A 14,882-nucleotide genomic window follows, 5' to 3' on the forward strand; every position below is an offset into this window, starting at 1 on the left:
GAAATTTAAAATTTTCAGTGGACATCAAGAAAGGATAGAAGAGCAGCTATACAAAAAATCAGCTTTCTAGCTCTAAAAATGTTGAGTTCAGAGCAGACAGACTACCTGGGGGGTGGCAACCACCCCCCCCCCCCATGTGCGGGCGAGGGTTAAAAATGTGTAGTTAGTGCAGATCAGAAACACTACCTGGCGGGGGGGGGGGGGGGGGAGGGGTGGCAACCACCTCTGTGTGCGGGCGAGGGTAGAGGTGTAGAGGCGTAGATGTGGGTATAGAGGTGCATTGCTGAGATGGGCTCAAAAGTACCCGTAATGCAGTAAGTACACTGGCTTGCTGTTGATGACATTGGGGCATCAAGTGGAGGGCACAGACTTGCTGTCATGGCTGACATATCCGGAAATTCACTGGTAGAAAATAGCATTTATTTGTTTCTAAGCACACCATGAATACACACATTAGTCACATTCGTTCCACAATATGGTCATCACTGAGCTGTCAATAGTTTAATATCTGTATGTTCATTGTCTAGACAAGCGCAGCAGCGGCGTAGGCGGCGTCCTGAGCAGCCTTGTTGGGGTCCTCGGGAGCCACTGGGATGGCGGCGCCCTCCATCACAACGCCCTCGGGGCCGGCCCGCCAGGTGATGGTGACCGGCACCTCGTTTCCGTTCTCGTCCCTGGCGACGAACGAGTAGGTGCCCTGGCTGACGATGCCGACCTCCTCTCCGATCTGCTCGGGCCGTCCAGACACGTCCTGGGAGCTCTCCTGGCCCTCGCCGGCCGTCTCGTAGCCGTACTGGAAGGAGCCGTCGTCGTTCTGGACCATATCCATGCGGACGATGCCGGCGGCTCGGAGCTCCTCAGCGGGGTCGTAGGCCGGGTCCTGGGGCCGGGCGGCGGCCACGGCCAGCAGGGCGGCAATCACCAGCTGCAGGCAAAGAAAACGGTTAGTCTCTAAGCTAGACCAATACATATTACACACTCATCATATGGTTGACAATCTTACGGTAACTTCAGTGATAAAGGATTTTTAATTTAAAAAGGTGCAATGCTGAAGCGCCCTGCCTCATTAGTTGAATTAGTGTATTCTTCATAACGAATATGCCTATGAAATATAATTGGGGAATACGGTATCGGTCAAACAATCGAAATGCTTACCAGCTTCATGTTGGCAGGTTGTTACTGTGTATGTGCTACACTTGAACTGTGTCTGGTCGCTGCACCGGCCGCCATTTATATGCCAGCTCTGCAGTGGCGTCCTTCACAAGCGTAATCCCCTTAGCAGGTAGCACGTATAATCCCGGGTAGGTATCACAGGATTCGAGGGAACGTGCACATTGCAAAGAATTCGCAGAGCGATCCATGTGCGGTGGACGAACGGAACGTCCGGTTATCTCCTGCCAGGACTTGTTTTAGATTTGGCTTTCATAGGACGACCAGACGAACGGCAAACTCCCTTGCGCGCCTGCCAAGAGGGCAAAGGTTTTGGGTGCGTATATGAAAGATTTAGGATTTAGTGGATGATATTTGTAGCCTACATCCAGCTTTACGAGAGGATAATAGCCGTTTTCACGACGGCCAGCTGGTACACATTTGGTGCACATCTGGTACAGATTAGGTGCAGATTTGGTCAAATCAGGTTCAGTGTATCTCTTAGCAGCTATCAGCTAGGGTTGCATTAATTGCTGATATGCCCATGCTTTGTCATATTATCAGAGAGCATCATCGATTAAAACACTGAAATAAATTCATAAAATGAAGATATTTGCTGTAAAAGAAATTAGGTGCAGATTTGGTCAAATCAGGTGCATTCGCCGGATGGCCCGTCGTGAAAACGGTTAATATCACGTACGTCGTGCATGATCATCTCCTGCATGATGGCGGAAGTATTTGAGGTTCCCCGTGAGCCCAAAAAGATGAAGCTGCTTTACATTGGGATGTTAACGAGCGAAATGTGTAAACCGTTTTCAGGACATTTGTCAATTTTCTGATAAATATTTGGTGCACATTTGCTGCTCATTTGGCGAAATTAGGTCTCATTGGTTTTTAGCATACCTAGCCTTTGTTTGGGTTTTTGTGTCACTGACCCGACATGGGGGTGAGGCCAGCCAATGATCTAAGACGTTACAATTGCGCTTCATCGCCATCCTCTCGGCACGGGAAGCACGCTCGTTTTCGACGAAACTCTGACTCGATCAGGGGCCGAACGGGGGGGGGGGGGGTAATCGGCCACCATACGTTAGTAGGTATAAAAAGCAAATAGGGCGAGGTTTGTTTTTGGTCTAAGTTTATTCTTACATTTGTATCACTTGAGTTTATTTTTGGTTGCAAAAAGTTACCTTTTTGATCGCCATCATGTGACGTTCCTCCTGTCCTTGTCTCTCTGACTAATCATCAGGCTATGACATTTTGCCATATTCTTAGGTATGCAGGGTAAATGAGCGTGATGAATATATTTCATGTAAAACCAACTTTCGGTGCAGTCACATTGTCATGTTATTGATGGATGAGCCGGCACGCCATTGTGTCCTCCCTAGGAGCTCTGCGGCGCCACGGGGATGGCGTCGCCGCGCGGCTGGAAGCCCTTCTCGTCGGCCACCCAGTCGATGGTGACCTGCTGACCCTCGGGCGTGCGGAACGTGTAGCTGCCCTGCATGACGATGCCGGCCTGGTCGCCGATCTGGCGCTGCTGGCCGGCGCTGTCCACCAGGATCGGGTCGCTGGTCTCGAAGTTGTACTGGAACGAGCCGTCCTCGTTCTGCTGGCTCTCGTAGCGCAGCAGTTCGGCACCGTCCCCCTGAGGCCGGGCCGCCGCCGCCACCAGCACAGCGAAAAATACCACCTGCGGGGGAAGAAAATGACTTCAGTGTTATCCTTTCTATAATCTACAAAATACGCTGTACGTTGGATAGTTTTCATTCATGGCTTTGAGATTTTGAGCTTCGCACTAGTTTTCTCCTTCAAAAAGTGAACGATATCGTCACTTGCACAACAAATCCAGTTACACATAGGTATCCGGCAAGAACTTCGACTGGGCGATCATGTAGCTTATTGAAAAGGAAACAATCAAGAAAGGTCCTTTTTACTCATATACGAGGAAAGCCTAGGGGAACCTCGTAGGGAAACCTAGACCAAATTTAGCCGAAAAATATGGCATGTTGCATCGGAAACCTACGCAACAAGGCAAATATGCCGCCGTGAAATTTGCTCAACTCGAGCACAGGTCAAGACAAAGTCCGGTCAAAGGCAAATGGTTAACTTACAGCATTTGTGGCTTCCAAGTACGGACAGCAAACAGCTGTTAGCGGAATTCATGCAGAACTTGTATGAATGCGTTGGTGGGTAGAAGGCACAATCCCAAGAAGGCACAATCCTACGATAAACGATTGCCCTGAACGTTTCTGATTCACGAGGCAGACAAACGGTTGAAGGCTTCGGATACTCACCAGCTTCATGACTGTGCTGCTGTATGTCCACGTATAGGCACACTGATCTCCATCCCTTCTCTGCCGGGCTTTTATATGTGTCACATGAGACTGCAGCGTAATCTTTCGACACATCGCTGATAGATAAATCTGCGAATAATACGATCACCCATTGACCAAGTTTGGGTCAGCCACTGGTTCTTGCTACAGGGGAGATTGACATACAGGCTATCGTTCCAGCCATAAATATCGGTTGGCTTCAGTTGATCGACATGACATTCAGCGACCGGCAGCGGGCGCAGAGCTCGGGACTCCGGCGAGCGCGACTCAATGGGACATGCAATGGGAACCATCCGGTGACGAAATGATGACCTGTTTGTGCCTCATCTGCATAGATCAGGATAGGATGTCCGATATGAGCCGCGTCCACCCAGGTTTACTGAGATGTTTTGCGTTGCATACAGTATTCACTTTTTGTTTACAACTGGTCCTCGTAAGGCGATGGCTCGATCGTAACTTGGGGGATCGTTTTTACGTCCCTCTAGCTCGACTCCCGGGCTTCGTAGCGTCAAGCGCCAAGCAATGCCTGCAATGTCGTAAGAAATTGTAAAGTACTTTTTGTAAGTACATCTAAATATCATTAGTTTTCATTGAAGGCTCAGGTCACCAGAGGTTATAGTGGTATAGCTGCAGCATGGCTGAAAGCCCTCAATAAGCAGCTGTTTATAAAATGGCTGTGTGTTCCTAGTCTACGCCCTCGATCAACGGTTTGACCAAGTAGGGATTATAATTGTCGGGAAGGACGTGTTTGTTGATTTTTTTAACGAATGTGACGACACAATGTTTATAAATACATATTACCTTTACCAGCGTTTTGTTCCTTTTGTCGAGATGCGTTGGATTACCTTTACTTAGACGTACAAAGGGCATCTGGAGAACTTTACCAAAGAACTGACATCATTTCTCTTGGCTTGTTCATATAACTGTTAAAACCAGTAAAACGCCTTTTGGGCGAAGGACGAGCGAGCGAGAGAGTGAGCCCTGCACGTGCAGAAGGGCGAAAGGGTACTTCCAACGGGCTTGTGCAAAGCACCCTTCTAACCGGTCGCTAGCGGTGTACCGAATTTGAACGCAATCGGCCCAGCCGTTCCTGAGATCTGGAAGCGGCATTCTGCACGTGCGCACGTGCAAACGGGGTCCAAAATGACTTTTGCACGGCACCCTACTAACCGGTCCCCAACCGTGTACCAAATTTGAGCGCAATCGGCCCAGCCGTTCTCGAGATCTGGAAACGCCCCCTGCACGTGCGCACGTGCAGTAGCACCCTAACCGCAACACATGGGAATGCATTGCCTGGTGGTTGCCTACCTGTGTGCCAAGTTTCAGCGAAATCGTCCCAGTAATTACCGAGTTACTGAAATGGGAACAAATTTGGCACCTCTTATTGTTGTATTTGGCACGTGCAGTGGGGGTCACTCACATAGATGAAGAGTATCCGACCTTTGGTAGAAGGGATGCAGCTACCCTACAAAAATTACCGCAAGTCAATCGCCCAAGCGGCTGCTGATATATGAGCCTCTCAAAATCACTACTTTTGCAAAACAGCTTGAACACCCTTGACTTTTCACGTGGCACGTGCCACGACGGTCACTGAGATGTATCAAAAGTAGTCAATTACGGGGTAGAAGGGATGGGACTACCCAACAAAAAAGACCGCAGGCCAATCGGTCCAGCGGTTGCTGAGATATAAGCCTCTCAAAAGCGTTACAGGCCGGGCCGGGCCGGGCCGCTCACATTGATATTTTTCCGTTATATTGAAAAGACTCACTTCGCTCGCTGCGCTCGCTCGCTCGTAATGACGCCTAATGTGGACTGTCCTCCTGGACTGAATTATGCATACTGCCAGCTAAACAAACGTTGAAGCGAATACACGTTTATTTGGACAAACAGATAAAACATTATTCACTGATCATATCACAAAGGTACAGATGACTGGGATGACACGTTACTGACACGGAGATGGACACGCAGAGTGACACACAGTGACACACGGGTAGGTCGTTGCCGGCGGCGGGGGACGTCTAGGCGGCGTTGGGGCTGACGGGCAGGTGGTCGCCCTCGGCGCGGAAGCCGTTCTCGTCGGCCGTCCAGGTGACCGTGTAGGTGACGCCGTCGTCGCCGACGAAGCTGTACGAGCCGCGCATCACGGTGCCGACCTCCTCGCCGATCTGTTTCGACTCGCCGCTGACCTCGGCCGCGGTGCCGTCGCTGGTCTCGTAGGCGTACTGGAACGAGCCGTCGTCGTTCTGGGTGTTGTCCATGCGGACGATGGCCACCTCGGGCTGGCTGTCCTGGGGACGGGCGGCGGCCACAGCCAGCAGGGCGGCGAACACGATCTGGAGGGCACGCGGGGGGACGTCAGAACACAGTCCGCATACACCTCTACGGCATTGTTTACCGGCTAAGAAGTAGACAGTGTAAAAACACTTTGTTTATTTTCAGCACAATTCTTTTTTATTCGGGAAGAAAACATATACCTAACTAATATAGCCTGAACTTGCAAGAATTGTTTTTTAATATGGACGATTGCATTAGGTACTGATTCTGGTTAGTCGCACCTTGCGTTAACCCGCGCGGGGCTGGGGTCTCCAGCCGAACGCGCGGGGCTGGGGGGGGGGGTAAATTTTACCCCCCCCCCTGTTATCTCCCGAACTAATGGTCCGATTTGGAAAATTCAAACGCCAATCGAAAGCTCTCATCACGAACTACTAAAAACATGTACTTAATTTAAAGTTTGAGGTCAAGGTCAAGGTCAGGTCAAGGGTACAAATTGCAAGTTTCTACAGTATCGGCCTTGCACCGTAGTTACCGAAGAATGGAGTCATGGACTGAGACTGATCGCCCAAAACGTGTTCTTAGGCTACCAAGACAATATTCGTTGCATACAATATCATTCAGAGGTCAAGGTCAAGGTCAGGTCAGGTCAGGTCAGGTCACCAAAAAACAAAATATAGAAAAGGGCATGTGCGACACATGTTTAATGGGTCATTTTACTCATAGAATTCAATAGGCACACTCAATAAGTGATATGGACCACCTCTGGATGAATTTCAGGTCGAGGTCAGGTCAAGGTCAGGTCAAGTGAGGTCAAATTTTGAAGTTGGTTGTTAAGGCCTAAAAAGGTGTCTATCTGATGCAGTTTTTCACGGCGAATCGAATGGTGCTATTTTTGTTTCCGTACGAGGTCTAGAACTTCCAAAAGTCATTTTTCAAAAAAAAATGTGTGTCGTGACGTCATAAAATTTTGAATAACTCCCACATTTTTGAACCGATTCTTCTAAAATTTGGTATGTAGGTGCACATAGACCACTTCTCTGACATATATTCCGGTTTTTTCGATAGACTCAAAATTTTGGATTTTATAATGATTTTCCCAAAAAAGTTAGTTTTTTGAAAAAAATTTAGGCCAAAATCCAAAATTTTCAAAAAACCGAGATAGCCATTTGATAGAAAAAGTAAAATTACGTATAACCTTTTTTCTTACGTCTTGATTCCTTTAAAAATGAAGATGTTAGCGGTGTTTGAACTTTTGCCGTTTTTGAGGCGAAAATGGCGAACATGACGTCACTAAAACGTCAATTTCTCAAAAATTTTCCGACGGATTTTGCTCAAATTTTCAGGGAACGTGTCAAATTGATGTAAGAAAAGGTACTGAAAGTTTGGCGGCGCTGCGCGATGCCGTTTTTGAGATATCGCAAAAATTCGCGAGGGGGGGGTAAAATTTACCCCCCCAGCCCCGCGCGGGTTAAGTCATGGTAGCATTGTGTTGGATTCAGTAGGCACCTAATGAAAAATAATTACTGAATGGAGTAGCTAGAATTTGATGGAGCGAGATCATCAGAACAAGTAGAAGTACCTAACTTTAAAAATGAGAGGTAATTGACATTCGTAGAAACATGCTAACCTTTTCAACTTAGCAATGTTTTTTATCTTAGATTTTCTAACTTCAACTCAAATAACCGAAAATAAATGCGGGAACTATTTACACATTGTTACCGAATAATATAGTCATGATAACCTGCCGCAGCTATTCGTATTACTAGATACAACACACGTAATATATCAGTAATATTTCAATAAGTGGTAAATCATTTCATGATCTCATGTTGTGTTCTTTCATTTCTCATTTGAGTTTTTGCACTTGATGAGTGCATTAAATTCGTCCCAATATAAGATGGTGATCAAAATTGTTAGAAGAAGAAAATTAGCAAATGTTTGCATCAATACATTACAACTTCCTGGAACCCCTGCCTCTATCCGAAATCGAGAACCACGAGCACTGAACTCACTTTGTACCACAATCCACAGAAAGCAGTCCTCACTCACCAGTTTCATGGCGAGAAGTGGATGCACGGACGTTTGGCGTCGAGTGATGTCCGCACCTACCCCGGCCGCAGTTTTATACATTTGGCCGTGAGTCGGCACATTTGAATTGATGATGTGGGCTCTTCACCTATGATTGGCCCCAAGACCGAGTATGGCCCGGGGCGGCAGATGGTGCCGGCGAACGAGCAAAGGTCAAACACTGCCAGCGAGCAGAATACAAACAGGGAAACAGTGCCGAAGATCGCTCTACAAGTCTACAGTCCTGCACGATCACATCCTTCATAATAAGTGCAGACAACTGATCACAAAAATATTGTCGTATCTATGATATAGTGATCGATATTGACTTTGCATGGTAAGAGAAGCGATGCTCACCGCAGCATAACTTCACACCTTTCTCCTTTTTGGTCGACGGCTTTGATTTTCCGTAATTAACCCGCGCCCCGTTGGGCTCTGCCGAGCAACGCGACCCGTTGGGGGGGGGGGGGCATTTTGGCTCCCTCTAAGATCTCGAGAACCACGCAACCTAGCGACAAGCGGCAAACGGTGTTGGATAGCCCTATCAGGGAACTACCTTGTGACCCAATTTTATTAAACTAGGTCAAACCGATGACATCACAGGTCAGGTCAAAGGTCGAATTTTCACCGTTTACAGGCATTTCAAGAAATGCGTTGTAAAATCGAGTAAAATGCATTTCATTGAAAATCATCGATGGGGAAATGTTCTTCAAACACATATTTTGCTATTTGAGGTCACTGATACCAGGTCAGGTCACAGAGGTCAGGTCACAGGGGGGGGGGGGGAGGGTGGTCACAATATGAAAGTGTCGTGTGTGATACATGTTTTATGGTCCATTTTACATGAAAAATGCGATTATGTGGGTCAGGCAGACTTTTGGGCCAGCTTAGGTCACGTTTTGGTCAAGGCCAGGTCAAGTTCAGGTCAAGGTCAGGTCAAATTAGGTCAAATTTCAAAATTGATATTTTTGCATAAATGGGTATCGGTTCGATGCAGCTCGTCCCGGGGAGTTCAATGGTGGTCTTTATTTTGCCCTACATTGTCTAGAATCGCTAAAAATTGAGTTCAAATATTTGACGTCATCATTTTTGAACAGTTTTTTTTTTTCGCTATAACTTGGCCAAAAAAAGAGATATCGATCTGAAATTTGGTATGTATATGGAAGAAAACAAGGACTATCATATGTATTCCGTTTTTTTTCGATATTCGTTTTTTTTAATTTTTCTAAAGAAATCAATTTTTTGAGTTTTTGGGGGTCAAAAACCCAAAATTTTGAAAATCCGAGACAGCAGTTTTGTAGCGCCGCTTTTTGTCTACTAGTCCATATAAAGAACTTTGAAATTGCTTGGTAACTGTAAATTTGGTGAGCGTTTCAAGATTGCATGTTTTTTGCTCATTTTTGCTCGAACATGACCTCAGTTTGACCTCAATAACTCCTGACCTAAGGTGACCTAAGACTTGAAATTCGATGTGAAGGTGTCAAATTGATGCCCGGGAAGGTACAAAAAGTTTGGCGGCGCTGCGCGCCGCCGTTTTCTTGCTATTCAGGAAAAACCACAGGGGGGCCAAAATGCCCCCCAACGGGGCAAGGGTTAACCAGACATGTTGGCAAAGTTCAAACCTTGGAATCGTCCGTGCTGTGCTATTTTTATTGTTTGTCGACCAATGACATTTTTAGTGTTACCAAGGTTCGCTGGTTCCAGGTTATGTAAATGGCCATTTCCACAGTAACTTCATTTTCATGATCAACTTTCAATTTCCATGATAGTCTTCAGCGAGATCACTAGTTACCTGAGGAAAAAATGACTGAAATAGTTTCGAAGCAATTTTGAAAGTTATCTAGCGTGTATTCTAACTGCTTCCAAGCCGCTTAGTTTTCAAGTGAGTTGGAGTCACTGACTGCCGTCTCATCCCACCATAAGGTACTGGCTGAGGCGCCAGCAATGCCAGGTTCAGTGTTCACATGCGCCAATTAGTCCTAATTTCACGTTTTTCTCAAGTAAATTGAAAGCAGCGCATAAACAGTGCCCAGCAGCTACTTTTTACAGCTGGCATTCCTTTCAGCCGACGCAGCCAGAGACGCAGCAGCAGCGGCGCACCCTAGTAACACCGAGTGTTTTAGCCTAAAAAAAGTGCTTTTTACCATTTTGGTAGCATCCGCCGCCGTCGGCAGGATTCCAAGGTCAGTCCATGGTCGTCATCCCCTCCTTCCAAGCTTGGCGAACTCTGAAATTCTCGCGCTAACAAGCCCACAAGAATATGCAGGTATTTTCGAAGAACCACGGAGGCATTATTAGGATCGAAGGACGCAGTGGGCGCCCGGAACCACCTTCTGATGGATGACAGTGATTTGCTTAGTGCGCTTCCATTACTTCTCGGAATCAATAACTAAGGATGGAGTTTGGGGTGCATATTTCGCAGCTAAATTTAGCCTTTTTGATTGGTTATATGAATCGTGTTAGGCCAGTAAAAAAGGAACATGATGTACGTTCAGGCATATAAGGATGAAAACACGTTCTCATCAGTCCTCAGCCTAGCATTTATCTCTTTTTTTTAATCAGATGGAAATGTCAATCATCTTGAATATTTTAGCATTTGGGTCATGTCCATTACAAGAAATATAATATAAATATGAATTTATCGGAAACATAATTGTATTAGGTAAATCTTGGCAAAGACTGGTGAAGAAGACGAGCTTTCTCGAAATTCTTAGTCGATCTACAGATGGTAAAGGTGCGCTGTAAGATGATCCAGCCTCCATAAACATTGACATTTCCCGGTTCCCGAGTAGCATCCCGGCTAACAGAAACCATTAGTTTCTATAATGGGGACTTACGCAGTCGCCTTGACCCCCGCCGTTTGTTAAATTTAGAACAGATGTTTTTTTACAATGCTAAAATAAAGAACCGTCTAAGTTCAAAGCCATTCATGCATACATAATTGTACATGTATGACAACCTCTTCCATTTCAGAATACACAACCACAAACTATTCAAACCGCAGAATGTGGCTGCTGACCACTTTCGGTTTTTTTCTGATGAAGAGCTGCGGCGCGGCTGTCACGACGCTGGGCTCCGCGTCATTTCTGCCGCAGGGAGCGGGTCCCGGATCAGCCTGTCTGGCTCTGTGCCAGGACGGATCTAACCGAGCGAGAGGAGGGGCGGTTCCAGGAACCATGTGGACCCTCACATCACCTTCTGACTTTATGCAGTGTATTTCCCATTTATTGAATGTCGTTTCGAGTAGCGAAGTTGGTGCCGTTTACATGCAAAGCGACTGACGGTTAATAGTATAATTTTAGTTAATAAATTAAGTGTATTACATGATAAATGACTGACGCAATCAGAACGGTGGCGTGAACTCTGGATTTTTTTTTCGCGATTCATCATTATTTTTACCTGATACTGAGATGAATATTTTGAATGGCACGACCAATGACCATGCACCAGCTGACTAAAAACATGTAGGTACCTAACGTTCGCTGTATTTCACAAGCCTGGATAGCTGTACACCGAGCAGATTCGATGGCAGCCAAGTGGTTAGATTACGTGTTTCAGGCAGGCCTGGCTCTCAATGCCTGAGGCATTTTTCATGCATTGCTTTGTTGGCTGGTAGCCATGAACCTCCAACCGACAGCGTGTTTTATCAGATATTTTCTCGCGGAGTCAGTCTGGGAAATGTGAGGCGGTGATCGCCGCTCCTCTGAGCGGGTGGTACACCGTTTCGCGGTGTTCTGCGGCCGTCTGATGTCAGCACCCTCGTCATTACACGACTTCCCGGCTCCTGTCTCACCAGGTAGCTGCAGTAACGCCAGGCCGACCGGCTACCGGCATCCGCCCGGCCGCCCGGCCCCGCGACACGGGGATTAGCCGGCGATTAGCATATTTCTGCGCTGCTGCAGCTATCTACACGCGGAAGGTCATCAGCATGTGTTACGTGCGACCGCAGTGCATAATACCGGCGACCGAGGGTACGAAAACGAGCCTTCTGGGCTGGGAAAGGCTCAACCGAAGTCCTAAGTTCTTGACATTGCTCACCAGCGGTTTTGTCTCGTTACACGAAACGCACTTTGTCCGCCAACCAATGTCCACCGGGACCAAATGACTGGGTATACCACCGTTCCATGCTTCTATCCTCAGGATACTGAAATCCTTCTCCTCCACGCCGCACCCCCCTCCGGGCTGGACAGGCAACTTTATCTCATGCGGGCTGCTCCCTTGGAGCGGCACCGCTGCTCCCGAGGGAGCGCACCCCGTAGCCGGGTGCAGTGAGTGCCTTGGGGCTGGGTGGCCTGTCCTCTGGACGGGCTCAGCCCCGGCGACTCACTAGGGTGCCTGCCCAGACCAATGTCTCCCCCTATATCCTATCATCCTCCCGGCTCTGAAATGGTCTCATTGGACCGAAAGGGCCTAACCCAACAAAACAAAACAAAACAAAGACTGGGTATTCGACCCTCCCCTCTTAGCTGCTGTAAATACATAAGCCGCTGTTAAGGTCCAATACGGGAGAGGGTTTAGGGTGCGATGACTACGATAGGTTGCGAGAGCCGATTCAGAGTTCAGACCGAAGAAAAAATCAATGAATGAATGAAATTATTGATGAACACATACAAACTAATTATTTGTGAATTACCGGCACACACCATGGCCCATTCGATGCATGTCTTCAGGACATAAGCTGCGCCAGCCTTGGGGAGCTCCCCGAACATGTTGGCGGCGCCCCCTCCCGACCCTCCCCTTGGCCAGCTGCGGGGAGGACAAGGTCACGGCTGACGCGTCTCAGGGGACGGCACGGCCACGGCCGACCACTGCGGCGACTCGTCTGCCGCCGCCGGCAGCGCCTCCGACCACCAGTCCGACCACTTTCACCGCCGGTGTACCGCGGAGGTCAGCGGTCAGACGGACCGACCAGCGGTCAGACGGACCGACCAGTGGAACCCCAGCTCCTTGGCAGATCTGCCCGTTTCCGGCGGAATCCAACGAGTTGCGCTGATCCAAACACTGACCAAGCAGCGCAGTGAAGTTCTACCGATACAAAATCAGCACATATCCTAACGTTTATGCGCATCACCTCTTCCGAGGTGTGGGAAGACGGGAGCACGACCTGACCTTCAGAGGTTCACCAGTGCAGTGTCATTCTGCGCACTCGATCTGCATAAGTACACATTCGTGCAGAACGGAGGTAATGCGTCACGCTGCAGCACCGATCGGCACGTGATCGGGGTGAAACACGAACAAAAACAGACTACCAGTACCCGTCATTAGCTGCTACGTACGCGTTCTCTCAGTAGTCACCTGAGATGCGCAGTAGACCAACAAAACTGTCATTCTTTCAATTATGTTTCGCAAGGGGATGCGTGCGTTTAGACGCGCCTATCTTGAAAATTTACACCGCTGGCGTAGGTAAACCTGCCACCGGGCTCCGCTGAGATTCTACTTTTGCATGCTGTGCAGAACATGAAACGTACAACATGGACGCATATCAAAAGATCAGCAAACACAAATGTAAAATATTAACCGGATATATATATATTTTTCAAAGGACGTAGTTGGTGATGTGCTATACCGGACTATTGCCGACAGACCAAGTTTGCGCAATTTGCACAGCTTGCTATTTTCAGCACGCATAATTTCGTCAGATTTGAAGCGATTTACCTGCAGTTGAGCGATTTCTATTTCAGCACTGCTGGTATGCTGAGTGCTAGCAGCTATCCTACTTATATCAGCGCTAAGCACCATGCTTGGACCAAATCAAGTGAACTCGGCATCTTCCGCTAAATGGCACGGTTCAGTGACTAAGAGAAGCTGATGCAAAATTGATCAAGAGATGCTTTAGACCGTCGACGTCACATCCTACACGTCCCCAGCGTTTCCAATTCCATCCACCGTCCAGCGGCAATCCCCGACCGGCGTCCGGCGCTGCGGCCGCCCCCACCCTCCCTCCGTCGAGGAGCGGTCTCCTGACCAGCTCTGAGGAGACGGAGGCGCCACGGCGACTAATTTGGAAAACACCGCCGTCAGACCATCAGCATACCTGACGTGGCGGTGGCCTTGGCCAGCCGCGACCCTCCTGGCGTGCCGACCGCGCCATGGTCGCCAACCGGGGATTCGACACGCTTTCCATGACAAGCCATCAATAAGGAGGCACTCCTCAGCGTCAGGCGGCTGGGACAACGGTGACGTAACGGCCAGGTGAGTTCTCAGGGAGTCGGCGACTGTGGGGAGCCGCGCTAGATGACCTACCAGAGATGGCCGCCATTTTTGCGTCTGGGAGTCTGATATCACTGAAATGTACGAATTCCGCGGCTCTAGCCAGATAAGGGCCGACGAATCAGCTCTCACTGGCGCGTCTGTGCCTTTTCCCCCAGAGGTGGAGATCTCACCTTCACCTAAATCCGCAGGGGATCGGTAATCACTCGCAGCGTCGCGTGCAAAGCAGTTATTCGGCCCGTCCGCTGGCGTTCAAATGGCGATGATTGCAGAGAAGGGGTGTGCTGGTTTCAGCTTCATATTGAGATTCACCCACTGTTCAGCAAATCAGGATTCGTTTCGAATTCGATCAGTCTTCCAAGAGCGTTTCATTCGCCTCATGTTAGCAGACAAGCGAAATTATCATTCAGAGCATGCCATTGTGTGAAATTATCTCAACTACTTGACATGCAAAAACAAATGGGGGGAGCTTTGGTTATAACTAATCGTCTAATCATGTCATAGCCTTGGTCTCATCATTCATCGCTGAACATTTCCATATCTAGAACACCAATCTCTCTCCTTTCGTCCTCCTCTCCTTTTCCTTTTTTATCTTTCTCTCTCTCTCTCTCTCTCTCTCTCTCTCTCTCTCTCTCTCTCTCTCTCTCTCTCTCTCTCTCTCTCTCTCTCTCTCTCTCTCTCCCTCTCTCTCTCTCTCTTCCTCCTCTCCTCTCCCTCTCATAAAGAGTAAACAAGTGGAGGTTTCCTCCTTTTCCTGCTTTCAAATATATCGACCCACAATTTTAGACAATATATGCCTGATTTTTCGACAATGGTCTGCAAATTTTATGAGCATATACAATTTTC

The 14,882-nt window shown here is 48.1% G+C and overlaps 3 protein-coding genes across 3 annotated transcripts; all 3 read right to left on the reverse strand.

Moving 5' to 3' along the window:
• Positions 1-406: 406 nt before the first annotated feature.
• Positions 407-1,259, reverse strand: LOC122391974 (larval cuticle protein LCP-22-like). Its single transcript, XM_043386357.1, has 2 exons — positions 1,156-1,259; positions 407-925 (listed from the first exon to the last, which is right to left on the reverse strand). The coding sequence occupies exons 1-2, from the start codon at positions 1,162-1,164 to the stop codon at positions 524-526; spliced, it is 411 nt and encodes a 136-aa protein (XP_043242292.1). The 5' UTR covers positions 1,165-1,259; the 3' UTR covers positions 407-523.
• A 1,008-nt stretch (positions 1,260-2,267) lies between these two features.
• Positions 2,268-3,536, reverse strand: LOC122391975 (larval cuticle protein 65Ag1-like). Its single transcript, XM_043386358.1, has 2 exons — positions 3,444-3,536; positions 2,268-2,839 (listed from the first exon to the last, which is right to left on the reverse strand). The coding sequence occupies exons 1-2, from the start codon at positions 3,450-3,452 to the stop codon at positions 2,531-2,533; spliced, it is 318 nt and encodes a 105-aa protein (XP_043242293.1). The 5' UTR covers positions 3,453-3,536; the 3' UTR covers positions 2,268-2,530.
• A 1,803-nt stretch (positions 3,537-5,339) lies between these two features.
• Positions 5,340-7,923, reverse strand: LOC122391976 (cuticle protein CP14.6-like). The gene is made up of 2 exons (XM_043386359.1): positions 7,809-7,923; positions 5,340-5,818 (listed from the first exon to the last, which is right to left on the reverse strand). The coding sequence occupies exons 1-2, from the start codon at positions 7,887-7,889 to the stop codon at positions 5,504-5,506; spliced, it is 396 nt and encodes a 131-aa protein (XP_043242294.1). The 5' UTR covers positions 7,890-7,923; the 3' UTR covers positions 5,340-5,503.
• Positions 7,924-14,882: the final 6,959 nt, after the last annotated feature.

Source organism: Amphibalanus amphitrite, unplaced genomic scaffold (assembly GCF_019059575.1).
Source record: "Amphibalanus amphitrite isolate SeventyFive unplaced genomic scaffold, NRLGWU_Aamphi_draft 000464F_arrow, whole genome shotgun sequence".
In the NCBI taxonomy this organism is placed as follows: domain Eukaryota; kingdom Metazoa; phylum Arthropoda; class Thecostraca; order Balanomorpha; family Balanidae; genus Amphibalanus; species Amphibalanus amphitrite.

Excerpts from the sequence above, each read along its gene's own strand:
- LOC122391976 (XM_043386359.1), bottom strand. The coding sequence starts at position 7,889 with ATGTATAAAACTGCGGCCGGGGTAGGTGCGGACATCACTCGACGCCAA. Across the intron at positions 5,819-7,808 it reads CACTTCTCGCCATGAAACTG|ATCGTGTTCGCCGCCCTGCT; the intron begins GTGAGTGAGGAC and ends CGTGCCCTCCAG.